Source organism: Equus quagga, unplaced genomic scaffold (genome assembly GCF_021613505.1).
Source record: "Equus quagga isolate Etosha38 unplaced genomic scaffold, UCLA_HA_Equagga_1.0 146_RagTag, whole genome shotgun sequence".
Classification (NCBI taxonomy): domain Eukaryota; kingdom Metazoa; phylum Chordata; class Mammalia; order Perissodactyla; family Equidae; genus Equus; species Equus quagga.
Genome location: NW_025796728.1, coordinates 5007492 through 5023218, shown reverse-complemented (window position 1 = coordinate 5023218; position 15727 = coordinate 5007492). Strand labels below are relative to the sequence as shown.

General features: G+C 34.6%; 1 protein-coding gene across 1 annotated transcript in view; it reads right to left on the bottom strand.

Annotated features, from left to right (window-relative positions):
- The window catches only part of LOC124232981 (gamma-aminobutyric acid receptor subunit gamma-1), a 68446-nt gene that overhangs the window by 18767 nt on the left and 33952 nt on the right, over positions 1–15727 (bottom strand). The window contains exons 4-5 of the mRNA XM_046649963.1: positions 1356–1576; positions 444–526 (exon numbers count right to left, since the gene is read on the bottom strand). Coding sequence (XP_046505919.1) covers positions 444–526; positions 1356–1576 — 304 coding nt within the window. The remainder of the gene's footprint in view (positions 1–443; positions 527–1355; positions 1577–15727) is intronic.

Here is a 15727-nt window from a genome sequence, read left to right as displayed (position 1 = left end):
TTCATTGAAGTCTTCTCTAATATTTGCTATTAACATAGTAAATACTCTTCACCAAACCAACTTATAAATTATATTTTAAAATCCAATGAAATAAAGTTAAATCTTGCCTCCAGGAAGATGAACAAACTTTGAATAAACTTATTCATGGCATATGAAAACATTTGAACACAATTTATTTTCAAAGTACTTTATTTAATCAAAATAGGAAAAGGGCATTTGGATAATCTAAGATTAGTAAAGAATGATATAATAAAATATATACATTCACTATGCATTTATTGTCACTTTTTAATTTAAAAGCAAGTATTTTTTCTAAAAGAGTTGAACATAATCCACACTTCTGAAAATTGTATAAATCTTCTATCTCATTTCATTTTACATTTTTAAATAAACAGTGTCTGAGGCTAAAATTCTATGAAATTATTAAGCATTTTGTCACTTACAGCTTGAAAATTCCAGTGGACAGGAATGTTCGTCCATAGGAAAGTTATGAAGCTGAAGGTAACATTCTGCATTAATTGTCAATCTATTTAGACGGAAAAATAAATATTAAATAACAAGAAGTAATTTCAAACATTAAAAATGTTTTGTCTAATTTTTAAACATGATTTTGACCTGCAATGTACTAGGAAATAATAATAAGTCTCCAAGTCTTAAGTGGTAATATCATAACATTCATAAATGAGTAAAACATTCTAACATTTTCCTTTCCAGCCAATTAAGATGCCTCTGTAGGCATCTTATGTAGAGATCACACATTTCAGTATGATCTCTGTGTTTACAGTTAAAAATTCATCCTTTGGGATCTCAACAATCACATGTGTACACACACACAGATTAACAGAGTGTACATGGTTAAGTATGGTGATCTTTTCTCTTTATCATAAAAATTTTTCTAAGGATGATTCTTAATAAGCAGATATGTTCAAGAGAATGAATTAAATAAACTTGAATCTTATACATCAACCTTCATTTAATCCTTTCCTAGGATGTTTTACATCATTGAAAATCAAAGTGTTTTAAATGTTATGGCAGGATGGGCTCCTAGAGAAAATCTCCGTCAATCGTTTGCACTATCAATTGAAACCATCATATTCATGCCACTACCTCTTCTGCTTCAAAGGAGGGAAATCAAAGGTTTTTTTTTCTCTTTGCTTTTAGTCCTTTTCACATACTAGTAATCTGAGCTTAAACAAATGTTTTTAAAATATTCTACCACTTTAGAGTTTAGGTATGAAAGGAGCTCCGTATTTCTTACTTTGCAACTTTGAAAGAGGGAAATTTATGAGGTAATCACATATTGGTAATGAAAATAAATTAGAGCAACTACATCTTTTTTTAAAAAACAGTATTACCTTAGAGTATATAGAACTCGGCCATCATTCCAAATTCGAAGAAGACGATTAGGAGTTGTTATCCAATGAGCATCAGATTTTCTTGAGTTTCTGAAGAAAGTGTCAGGAATCCAAATTTTTCCAACCATATTACTGTTTAGCATAAGCACTTTCATGGTACTATTGAATTTTAAACGACTGTCGAACCAGGTTTGGGCAAAAATTATATCTATTGTGTATTCCTAAAAAATAAAAATAAGAGTAACAACTTATAATAGTAAAGCCACTATCTTAGACATTTTCTTCAGACATTTGAACGTTTATATTACAAAGTTTCTGTAAGTAAATAGCACTTAAACTTAGTCTTCTTGGAGTAAAAAAAGCATGCCATTATCCTAAGTTTTCTTTTTAATTGTTTACATGAGTCATGTAAAATAAAATCCAAGATTTCTAGTCATTACTGCTGCCAAATGTGGCTGTAAATTTTTTTGTAAATTTTATTCAAGATTTTATAATATGTAGGATATATTCATTAAAAGCAAATATTCTTAATCTTAATGACTATATTAACTTTTATAATATTTACATGGTGCTTTAGTCACAAAAAATCAGAAATAAGTACAAAATCAAGACGCAAATACTCACCAAATTATCTAAAAGCCCTTACACTGTCCTTTGTCCAAAAACATCAATTATGATTATTTAGATTCACTGTTTTCAAATGTTTGAAAGCAACCACACACAAGAAACCCTACTGAGCATTTAAAATATTCCAAGTACTATGTTGAGCTTTGCCTGTATCATGTCATTAAATCCTTACTACAGCACTGTGACATAGGTACTACTATAATCTTTATTTTACTTTTTTATTTTTTACTGAGGGATATTAGCCCTGAGCTAACATCTGCACCAATCTTCCTCAACTTCATATGTGCGTCACCACCACGGCGTGGCTGACGATTGATGTAGGTCCATGTCCAGGATCCAAATCTATGAACCTGGGCCACCAAAGCAGAGCACACCAAACTTAACCACTATGCCACAGCGCCAGCCTGTATAATCTTTATTTTAAAGTAACATTTATTAAGTAATAGAGAGGTAAAATAATTCTCCGCACATCACAGAGCTAATAAGCAGATGATATGGAAATGGAGACACTGCAGGTTGAATGCCAAATGCCCATCCATAACAATCGCAATATAATGGTGGTCATAATGGGGCCTGACAGATGCCAAGATTAGAGCAAAGGCTCTGTGCACAATCAGCAAGTGATGGAAAACAGGAAATTGCGTGGTACGAGAGAACTCTCAGGAGTAGGGAATTAGCTGTTACCTACCTTTGTCTCCTGACAAAATGCCTGCCACATTGTAAACATTAAAATTTATTTAATAAAATTAACGAATAACAATGTAGTAATAATCAATGCAATTGAGGAAAGAAAGTGGTTATATGTATATGCATGTATAACTGCACTATTAAAAGAGGAGGAACAGTAAACTGAAAACTATGAGGTATTACATGAATTACTTGTGGTGGGAGAGATTGGTTGCTCACTCTTGAGGTAATGCTAGCAATTGGCCAATTTACCTGAGAGAAATATTTAATATAAGAAATGGAAGTGTAATTGGGAGTTTAAGTAATGAACGAAGATTTGAAAAAAACGATGGGGACAATAATAAGTAAATAGACTAGGAGTCAACATGTTAATAGAAAAGTTGGGTCAAATTCTGGTTTCCAGACAGAGTATTCATAATTATAATTTACTTGACTAGAATACATAAAGTAAATTGAGAGGGAAACCTCATTTTATCTATTTCGGTGGGGTTTTTTATTGAATAAATTTGACATGTAACATTGTGTGAATTTAAGGTGTACAGCATGTTATTTTGATATATTTATGTATTGTAAAATGATTGCTATTGTAGTGATATTTATCACATTACCTAATTATGGTACAATATGGTAGTCTATAGTCATTATACTGTGCATTAGATCTCTACTGCTTATTTACTATTCGTTACAAGTTTGTACACTTAAACACCATCATTTCATCTATTTTAGATGAACAGTGTTGCAATTTGGGAAAGGTACATACATATTAATAAAATTATTTAAAATCCAACAGGGGCCAAAACATTATGTAATTGAGTGTGAGATGTATGCTCCATAAAAGAATTAAGATGTATAGATAAATTATTATGGATAATTTGTCCATGTAATGTGTCATATGTGATCATTCAATCATCTATCCATATATTTAGCATCTACTGGGTGTCAGTCATTGTTTTGCATAGATGTGAAGAAATGAAGTCCTTGTGCACAAAATCACTTGTATCATGACCCCTTCTTCTCATAGTCTTATTTGCCATGGTGTTGCCCGAGTAACTTAGGGAGAAAATTAAAATTTAGCTTTTTCCAAACTACGATAGAATGATGCAGAACCAAACTGTGCTGCAGAATATACACTGACAGTGCTTTTGCAACCATGTAAGCTTTATACATTCCACAGCCACAACCTTGCTGATGTACCGTTTGCAATTCAAGCTGAGTTCTAATGCAAAAGACGTCTCACAATACATAATAATGAAGCACATTTATTCTGTAGACACTTAACTATCTTATTAGGTAATGCTAACAGAGTGGTACAAAAATGGGCATGCATTTTCAGTGGGTCAATCGGTCCTGCCAATAACCCTGGTGTACCTGCTCCCTGAACCTTGTGGAAATTCTTGGACAGCTTCACAACAGTCATTTTTAATTCTTATTCTGACCTCCTGCTTCTCAGGCCAGATGTTTTTTCTTTGGACTAAATTATGATTTATCCAAGCAGCCTCTTCAACTGCCACAAATGATTAACCATTCAAAGTCGAACAGTGTAACCTGTCTTAATAACATAGTTTTTGGTTGTAACACTAAATACAAATAGAAAGAAGGCTTACACTCATTTTACGGTAGATCCAAGAAAGAATATTTAATCAATATTATGTGCCAGAATTATGCTGTACTTTTATATGAAATCAAACTGGTTAAGATCAAGGGAGAGGCTAACATAACTGCCAGGATTGTGGCTTGGCAAAGATCCATCCCCGGTTGGTAGAGGGAACCTCATGCTCCCTGGTAGGTAAACTTGGCTGCGGTATTCTAACTAACAGGGCATTACAGTTGGCACTTGAGAACTAATTGTCTAGGGGTGGGATTTAGCAAGTAGTTGTGAATCCTGCTTAGCAGCTGACAGGATCTTCCTAAGAAAATCTGTTTATAAAAGTGCTATCGCTGTTGGAAGAGTTACAACTTCCAAGAGTCAAATTCTCCCAAGCGGAGAGTCTGGGGGAAATATGAAAATTTTCCTACTCACGATTATTCCCTCAATCTAGGATGGAGAAGAAAAACATACAGAGCAAATGTCTTGATAATCTACCCTTCCCAAAGCCTTTGCAGAGGCTAATACTTTCAAGCTCTTTTAAACTGCTAATCCTTAATAAGTGCCTCACTCAGATAAGAAGGTCATTAAAGTTTGTGCCATTTTCTATGCAATTGAAAAATCCAATTTCATTTACTCATTTGTGTTAGTGTAATTTCCAGAAAATGATCAAACTGTGTTCTTGTACTTCATGTTCCTTCTTAGAGGTTATAATTATCTGCATAATAAATAAGGAAAAGAAACATGAAAAGGAACTTTCATTCACTAAGAACAAATACAGTAGCTTCTAGGATAAATACACTGAGACAAGAAATAGTGCATTTAACATGTGAGATCCAATGTACATTAAAAGATTTACTTTGTCTCCTTGCAAGTTAGCTGAGAAACAGTGTTAGTCAATAAAGGTGAAGGGAGCCATCTCTATTTCGAACTCAATCAAATCGATCCATAATTGATGAAAGTGTGTGTAGTGTAGTCTTCATAGCACACTGTCACCTTTGAATTATGCACTTTGTTTCACACTTAAAGAATACTAGTTAATTCACTATTATTGTCTTTCTAGTAATGGAAGAAACTTCACACAAAATGCAGACCTGCCCAGGTAATTAATGTAGGTGCATAATTTCATCATGAGATTTGGTTGGTCCTGATCTGGTCTTTCCATCTTGACATTAATCTCTCCCTAAACCGTCTATTCACATGGTCAAAACAGTATGGTGGGCCAAATAATGGTTAGCAGTAAATCAGATACTAAGGCTATAGCCACGTAAAGTTACAAGTGTAGCTAGTCCACAGCACAAACAGCTTTAGCGGTAAAAGTCCATAGGTATCAGTTCAATTATTGTAAAAGCACCAACTTCTTGATACTGTCACAATCAGGTAAATAGAAAACTTGATGTTTCTTTTGTTTCAAATGGAAAAAGAAATAAGGAACAGAGAGGTTATACTAGCTACTTAAATCATGGAAGTCATCCAGCAATACATTGAGAGATATTTAAAAAGTAGACATGAATCCTGGATTCAGTTACCAACCCTTTAGGATCTATTTTTATGTGTCTAAATGTAGATTGCCAGAGGCACATAGCAGCATATGAATTCATCAGTTAGCTTTATTTTTTTTTTAAAGATTGGCCCCTGAGCTAACAACTGACGCCAATCTTTTTTTTTTTTCCCCTGCTTTTTCTCCTCAAATCCCCCTAGTACATAGTTGTATATTTTAGTTGTGGGTCCTTCTAGTTGTGGTATGTGGGACGCCTCCTCAGTGTGGCCTGAGTGAGTGGTGCCATCTCAGCACCCAGGATCCGAACAGGCGAAACCCTGGACCGCTGAAGCAGAGCGAAGGAACTTAACCATTCGGCCATGGTGCTGGCCCCCTAATCAGTTAATTTTTTGACAAATATTTTTCAGCATTTGAGTTACTTCTATGTTGTTCTGGATTTACAAAGATGAAGATGGAGCCTTCCTATTATGAATATATACATAAAAATTGGAAATTTTAAAACTTAGGAGAAGTAAAGTTAAAGAGAAACGGAAACAACAGAGATTATTTTCAGCTAGAGGAAATTAAGAAAGACTTCATGATACAAGTTGTATTTAACCTGAACCTTGAAGGATATATGAACATTTAAATACATACAGAGGCTGATTAATAAATGTGAGGGGAAAATAAAGAGGTAGTAAAATGTAGAGCATAATGGGAAAAAAAGAAAATAAGCCATATACAATGAAAAAAGTAGTGCATTTTTTGTACATCAAGGAATGTGCATTCCTCAAGTCCACAAGATATTCTACATCTGGAAGAGTTTTTGACAATTATTATCTAAAATTACCAGTTTCCAATAATTGACTCTGCATCCTAGACACACACAGCCCTGTCCCCATGTACTGCTGGACTGAGCATTATGAACTCAAAGTCCTAATGTTTCATTTGCCAAATTTGTGCATCATGCTGAATCATACATTTCCTACCAGATAAATATTCTATAATATTCTATATACATTTTCAAAGAGTAAAACATCACACTTGATATAATCACACATAGCTAAGTTCTACAAAGGATACAAAGAAAAAATAATGAACTCCCAGTCCTTAAAGAGTTTATAATACAATAGAGAAGATAGGGTTAGCTTCCAGGTATATATAATAGGTATCCTGAGATCTGGGGTGGGAGCAACCCTTATAAGCCTGTATTAGGCAGGATTCTCCAGAGAAACAGAACTAATAGGATGAATGGATGGATGGATGGGTGGATAGGGAGGTAGGTAGATCGATAGGACAGATAGATTTATTTTAAGGTATTGACTCATGTTACTGTGGGTATTGGCAAGTCAAAAATTTGTAGGGCAGGCTGGCAGGCTGAAGAATCAGGAAGAGTTGATGTCTCAGTCCTCAGGCAAAAGGCAGTCTGTAGGCAGAATCCCTTCTTCCGCAAGGGACTCAGGTTTTTCGCTTAAAGATTTCATCTGATTGAATGAGGCCCACCAACATTACAGAGGATAATCTGATTTACTCACACTCTGACTTAAATGTTAATCACATCTTTAAAAATGGCTTTACAGCAACATCTAGACTGATGTTTGACATCTATCTGGGTACCATAGCCCAGCAAAGTGACACATAAAATCAACCATTGCAGGACTATAATAGTAGGAATGGCCATTCATGGATTCAGAAAGCCTTAACAAAAATTATGCATGTGTTTCTCTGCTAGACAAGTTAAAATGAATACTTGTTGTGATAGGAAAAAATGTATTCCCCAGCTCATGTTTCCTGTGTAAATAAACTCTCTTTTAATTTTGTCCCATCTCTTACTCACTTTACCTCTCGGAGAAGTTTGTTCCATATTTCTCAATTGGGTGAATATAATATATTAAAAATCCTTAATCAGTAAGTTCTTTTCTCTTTTTTTCTCTGAACTTTATCTGAATGAATGCTCACAAAGTCTCAACTGAGGGTTGGAGTCAGATAGGTGCATGAGACTGCTGACAAACCATTCGGTTCTCACACCCTAGCTCTATTCTATGCCCCAGTTTAATTACTACTAAGGAAGGTTTATTTTTTTCTTTGTCTATTTTATCTCTTACTTTACCTCCTAGTTTATCTCTCGTTTGTTTATTTTTTCTTGTTTGTTTATTTTACCTATCTTCTATGCTTATTTGTCAGTGGATTCAGAATACGGGCAGATGGACAAAAATGAGGGAAGCATTTATTGGTCCTGTCAAACACGAAATATCTGCCAGAAAATACAGATGATCATTTTTTCCCTGCAGAATGCCCATATTAAGAAGTTCTTAGATTCAGTTTTGATATTGCATAAAGGTAATGAAATTTGGAATTCTATTTTTCAGCTGAAGGACTCCTAAAAAAGCCATATGATTATTTGCAAAGTAATTCCAAAATAGTACCTGTGTTACGATTACTGCATGAGATCAAACATATAATATTGCTTATTCCCTGTACCACTCACGGGAGAATAAAAGATGTGAATTGTCCTCCTCCAGGACATCCGTTGTTAGGATAAGAAAGGTCCTGGACATGTCAACATCTTTTTCTACCAGTCTACCATGAGAAATCCCTTACTTCAGATCCTAAAATTGTAAACAAGGTCCTCTAAACATTTATAAATTTGTGAATTTAACTTTCCACAATTATGTATGTCTTGAGAAGTTTCACCAAAATCATGCCCAATGGGATACCACATATCACATGGCAGGGCAACTCCTTGAACAAACTATAGGAACTTTCCCAATGCAAGGACATCAAAATGATTTTTACTGCCCCCCTGTAGTCCTGAAACGGCTATGAAAGAGAAACAGACGTGCACATGGAATGCTCAGCATCTGCCACATGGGGGGATGAACTGAAACGACGACAATCCAGAAGGCAGACGAAAGAACTTCCAGAATCACTACAGCACTGCATCAAGCACAAAGACAGAAACATAAACTGCTGAAGAAAAAGCAGTGAGCCAACCGAGGAATCAGACATACAGTCAAGAGAAACACAACTTCTTTTCAACGTGGACAACTGGACTATTCTGAGCCCTGGAGGTCAGAGTGCACTTTAGTGGGTACAGCTTAGTGCAGTGTCTGGCGGTGGAAGCTACTTTGGGGCAGACTTCTTGGGTTTGAAATTCTGAATATAACAATTTTCATCTGACCTTCAGCAAATTTCTTAGCTCTTTATGATCCAATTTCTTCTTCATGTATCTGGGGATGATATAGTATCTAGTGATTAAGGTTCTTGTTAATATTTAATGTAAATTACGTAAAACAATGATTGACACATAGTTAAGTATTCTATAATATTATGATCACAATAACGAAAGAAAACCTTCTTACTGTTTTAAAATGGGGCAATGGGGCCTTTGCAAATGCTCCATTTTACAGAGATTATAAGGCATAATCATGCAATGCCTCCTCTGGAAGAGATAAACATTTTCCAGATAGACTTTTATTTGTGAAGCAATTTCTTCATATATAGGGACAGCCCGTTCCAATACCAAGACTCTAAGTAATAAAAATTCTCTAGCTTCTGGAAAATTAGTCTATTCTAAATATAATATTATTAGTCCATTAGCAGAACGTGAATCAGTTAATTAGTTTCCATTTCAGGAAACATTTGGTCTATTCAGATCTTGGGACACCACTGAGTCTTGTTTTTCTCCTGCTTCAATGGTCACTCATTCTCAGTCTCCTTTGCTAGTTTCTCTGTATCTTTCCCATGTCTAAGCAATGAAATGCCCCAGAGTTTAATAACGCTCAGTCCCTTTCTCTTCACTCAAAAGAATCTAATCCAGTTTCATGACTTTAAGTATCATCTGAAGATCATCTACTTTAAGTAGCCAGAAGAATGCAAAATCCGTATCTCAACTGCAAATCCCCCTGCTGAAATCCCAACATGTATGTCTGATTGCCTCCTTAATGTCTTCAGTAGGACAGCTAATGGATACCTCAACCTTAACATTCTAAAACGGAAGTCTTGATCGTCATCATCCTCCAAAAAAAAAAAAAAAGAAATCTCTAACTCACTTATCCATCTCATTAAATGAACAACTCCATCCTCCAAGTTTTCAAGTCAAAAAATCTTGGAATCATTCTTGATTCTTTTTCTCTAATACTCCACATCTGGTCTTTCAGAATATCCTGGCATCAAATCACCATTTTCAAATTATTCCAGAATCTGATAACTTCTCACCAGTTTCACCATCATCAACTTTTCCCTTGATCATTGCAGCATTCTTATAACTAGTCTCCCTGCTTCCACAATTGGCCTCTTATAGTTTGTTCTTCATTCAAAAAGAGTTGTCTCATTGAAAACATAAGTCACATCATACCTCTCCTCTGGTCAACATTTTTCTGTCACATTCGCATATTCACTCAGACAAAAATCAATGTCCTTTCAATGTCTTTAAGACTCCAGAAGATCTGAACCCTAACTACACCAACTTCTCCTATCTCTTTTAATCCCTGTTAATTCTACTACAAGACCTACTGGTCTCCTTGCTGTTCCATGAATGTTTTTCTCTCAGAACCTTTGCTCCTGCTATTCCCTCTAGCTGGCACTCTTCCTCTGGATAGCTGCATGACTTGCTCCTTCACTCCTGTTAGATTTCTGTTTAAATCTCACCTATGGAGTGATACTTCCCTTGACCAATATATACAGTAAAACCCCACTACCATCCTGACACTTCCTATCAAGTACTCTGCTTCCCTTCTCTCTATTGCACTCATCACCACTGGATATGTTATATATTTATTTATTTTACAGTGCCTCTCAACTATAATCCAAGCTCCACAAGGGCAAAACATATTTGATTATTCAATTCTGTAACCTCAGCTCTTAAAAACACTCTCTGGCATATAAAAGACACCCAATAAATAGTTGTTTATAGTATAAATTGGTAAGGTGTTATCAATAAATTTTAATCCCTGGTGTCCATAGTGCATTTGAATTAATCTGTAAGAATTAGGCCAAAATCTCATAACTTCATGGCTAAGTTCATAGTTACAGGTGTGTGACCTAAACTAAAGAGTTGTACAACGATAGATCAAACACTGCTACCTCTGCAACATGGAAGAGAGGGTAACATTCTAATGGGAAGCCTGTAAATATCCAGCATGACATCTGGAAAGAAGTAATCTGCATGGTTACCATTGAAAGCATGTTAAGGAACTCTCTGCGATGGCTGTTTGATATTCAGGTGAGAAGTCTTCTTCCTAGAGAAGCCCCATCACCAATAAGGCATTGTGTTTTCCATCCATGTGTACAACATTTGCCATAGATTGGTTCAGTGCAAGATAGCTAGATTATTTGCTCTATGATCTAAGTAAGTTGACAAATGTTTTTGCATCTATAATTACACTGTTTTAAAAGTATATTCCTCAATATTATTATATTTGAAATTTGCTAAAAGGATAGATCTCAAATGCTTTCATGAAAAAAAGAAAAGGTAACTATGTAAGGTAATGGATGTTAATTAGCTTGATTATGGTATCCATTTCACAAGGTGTACTTATATCAAAACATCAACACCTTAATTATATACAATTTTCACTTTCAATTATACCTCAATAAAGCTGAAAAAATAGTTCTTGCTGTCCGAATTAGGCTTCCTATCTAAGCAAGACAGAACTCTATATTTGGGAATGGCATATTTAGAAGGAGTCTGAATGACTCATGTTTCAAATTGTTTATATTATTACCACTTCATGGATTCTTGCCACTGTCCATATTCTTAATGCAGAAAATGAAGAATTTTCTGACACTGTCAGCATGCTGTTAGGATGGCATTGTTTGGACTGCTATTGGAAGCATTGGCTTCCAGTGTTTATCTCAGTAGTTTGGATCCAGTTGTGCATATCACAGAGCTGAGGGCTCTTAGCAGAAAATCTAAGGCTTATCACATAATTTGCACAATTTTCAATACAGAAATTTGGCACAAGTTTCATTATAGCAAAATGTCAAAAGTCAAGACATTTAAACAAACTTTCTCTCCTTCACATTTTAATTAAACTGCAGAGCAACTGATGTTAGTTCAAATCCATTGCCAATCTAAGATCTAAAACTTTAGTACAGCATTTAAGGCCTTTGCGCTAAAAAAATATAAAAATAACACAGTGAATAAGAGATTGAGCATTGCCTTTTAATTATATATATATAACTTTAAATACTTTTCAGAAAATCAACAAAGCTAGTACTGATACATCAAAAGTTTGTGTTGTAGTGAGAAGTTACGATATAGCATAAAGAACACTGGTTGGATGGAGTCAGAAAATCATATCATAGCTCCAATTCTTTGACTTACTAAAATATAATGCTGACCAAGTCACTTACTCTATCTCACTGGAAAAATGAGAACACTAGGCAAAATCACCATTTTGATCTTTCCCAGCTCTAAGGTTCAGTGATCATAAGAACACTATTGATCACGAGAATGTTATAAAATGTTAGAAATTAACTTTTTAAAAAACATTCTAAACATGAATAAGGGTAAAGCCTGAGATGGACATGGTATCTTCCGAGGACCCTTCCTCATAAAACTACTCCCGATCTATAGGTTTCTTTGTTACTTTCATTTAATCCCACCGTATTCCTGCCAAATTGAGGGTTGAAAATGGCTTAAGCTGGTGGCTGCCAAACATAGTTGGCTAGAAATCCCTGAACAGCATTTTCAAAATTCTGATTCCAAGTATCCATCTGATTACTGAATCAGATTGTCCTGGAGCAATGCAGAATTTTAGGGCATTTGAACAAGTTTGGGAGTTAACATCTACAGATGGGAGGATTTGTCCAATATTCCTCAAACTGAACAACGTAGGGTGCCATCTCTCTAAATACAAGCTCTATGTATTAAACACTATATGAGACTGTGTGCATATGTGTGTGTGTGTATGTGTATTTAAGGAAAATTTGGCTTTTAACATTCAGCTAATATATCTACCTCTACACTATTTTACAATGTAATCTTCTAAAATGGTGAAATATTAACCCTCTGAAGTTATGTTAGGCTGTGTTAAAGTACCACCGTATGTGCTAAATTGCTTTTCCTTAGATATTTATTGTTTTGCTGTGTTTTTACATTATTAGCAAAGCATTAATACTTGTCAATATCCTCCTATAAATCAATTTTATATTAAGAAATAAAAAAATCAAAATGATTGCCTAATAACTTTGAGTTCAGAATTGAAAGCCCTTGGTAAGTACTATATAATCCAAATAATTCAATTTTAATCAAAGAAGTAGAAAATGAGAAATTATGATGTAGGTTTGAATCAACCATAACATCTGACGAATGAAATAGTGGCGTGGAGCAGCTAGGTAGAAGCAAGGCTAAAACCAGCTTTTAATCACACGTTTGAAAGTCATGAGCTGACACAATCTAGGCTCTCCTTTTGTCAAGCAAGAAAGGCCCATTCTGCGACATTCTACATCTACTAATCCATAAAGGACTCAAGATTGTAGCTAACTGGGACTCTCTATCTTGAGGCATATCATTAGAAAAGAATTCTAAATAGACACCTCCAAAGTCTGACCAAGAGGTATGGGAGGTATCAGAGGTGTTTGTACCCATATCCTAAGGAAATAATTATGGGTGGCCAAAAGGATTTTGATGACATTAGTCTTAATTACAACAAATTGGAAACATCCCAAATGTTAAAATAATGAATTATTAAGTACATGTGGTACAGATACATCCCCTAAATATTACACAACATTTAATGATATTTTTCAAAAGATAAAGTGCAATAATAGCCATGATATAATCAGAGGAAAGACACAGTTTTATAATAGAATATGTGTAACATTATAGCATTTGGGAAAACTATACACATAAAGTTATTAAAATGGTAAAAGCAATGGTGACCATTGGATAATGATAATCTATAATATTTCAATTTTTTTGTTTTGCCTACATTGAATTTCTAATTTTCCCATATTGAATATGTATTTCTTTCACAATAAAGAAGAAAACTATTTTTATGAAATATTTTTTAAAAATATCATAGGGTCACTATTTTCAACTTAAAATATGTATGGGTTTATGCACAGCATTTTTCCTGGAACTTGCCCTTCTGTACCAATCTAATTTGCATTTTTTAGCTATCCTTCCCACTAGGTTTTATATTTCTCTGAAGAAAGGAGGCCATATCTTTTCTAACTTAGTAGGCAATGCACCATCACAATATAGGTAATAAATACATATAAGACCAAAAAAACCACTAAATAAATAAAAATGCATTTGTGTGCCTCAAGAAATAATAACATGATTTTGATAAATTTTGGAGATTCATAGGTTAACTTAATTTCTTAGCTCTAAAAGCTTTAATGTCCTATTTATGGGGCAAATGAGCATACTGGATGAAAGAAGCATAGAGATGAAAATAACACTCACTCATTTATAATTTTTCATTTTATCTCTGTTAGTGTTGAATCAAAACATACCTAAATTTTATACCGTTTTAAAATAAAGCCAGTGAAAGGAAATAGATTTTAGAGTACCTAGTGGTAAAAAAAAGTTAACGTAATACTCAAAAGGAAAAAATTTAAAACTATAGTAATAAGCTTTAAAATATTGTACAAACCAAGGACATAAACTTAAACTTTTTAAATATAAATGCATTTCTTCAAGTATTTTAATTCATCACATCCAAGACTAAAACCCTTTCTCTTCCCCTCCATTAGCATATGCAGGTCAATTAGCTAGACAGGAGAAAAATATCTTGTTTCCATGCTTTCACTGTTTCATAATTCCTCAACGTAATGTAGCTGGTAAGGAGTAACTGTTCCTGCTAATACAGTAAAAAGGAATAAACGGGGTTTATCTGATATGTAGAAGCTCTCCTTAACGCTATATTTCCTTAAATCTAGAAGCAGCAGGATCAAAAAAGAGAGGGAAGGAGAGGAATAAAAGAGAAAAAGTGAGAGAGAGAGAGAGAGGGAGAAAGGCAGAGAAAAAGAGAAAGAGAGAGAAAAACCTATGAAGATTAGCACCAACTGTATGAACTATGCTAAATAAAATATGCTCCTTACAGTGAAAGAAATTCATGGAGCAATATTTCTCTACGAGCATCCACTTTTTCAATATATTTAGAATGATTAAACACAGGTTATGTGTCTGGGAAGCTTATTATCAAAAACGAGTCTGACGAAACAAGATAAAGCAAAAAAAATTTAAAAGTCAGTTCTTACCATTTTCAAACAGATTAAGTATTACCCTCACACATATGAAACTTGGCCATTCCACTTAAACGAGTGGAACAAAACATGATTACTGAGACAATAGCTTATTTATTCAAGAATAAATAACTTTTATGACTTTCGTAGTCCTACCTATACTTTTGTTTAAGGAATTTCTTTTTTTGTTTTCTTTTATAGGAACAGTTGGATTTTCCTTTTCTGGTAAAAGGAGCCTGGAAAGGGGCATAATTGTTAAATATTTCTATACTGGCCAGAAAAAAAAGCATTCTGTCTTTTGCCAAGTTTCCTTAACTCTGTTTGTGTACTGCTCACCCATTGTAGTCATCTCCAGCATGTAGCTGCTTTGGAGTAGAGCCCAGCTGGTGCCTTGGCTCCTTTCTATGTTGCTCTCCTCATAAGTGGCGTCCTTGTTCCTCAGCCCTGTCTCCATTACCAAGACCAAGTGCAATTTCACCAGCCACAAGAAGAATGTATCCAGCTTCAGCGCCATATTCTAGGACAGTGGAATGTGCCACTTTGGCAGTTAGAAGGTTGTAAAGTGAGCTCTACACACCTGAACTGGGGTCTTATTCTTGACTAGCTTTCATTAGTTGTTTTTCTCTCTGGTCCTACACTTTCAATGTGCCCATACTGGACTCTTAATCTCTTAATACTGGACTACATAATGGTCTACCAGTCTCTATAAGTAAACCCACGTCCAAATTTTAAATTATAACTGCTTTTGCACTCACTATGTTGTGCTTTAGCTCCTGTTAGATACCCATAATATCT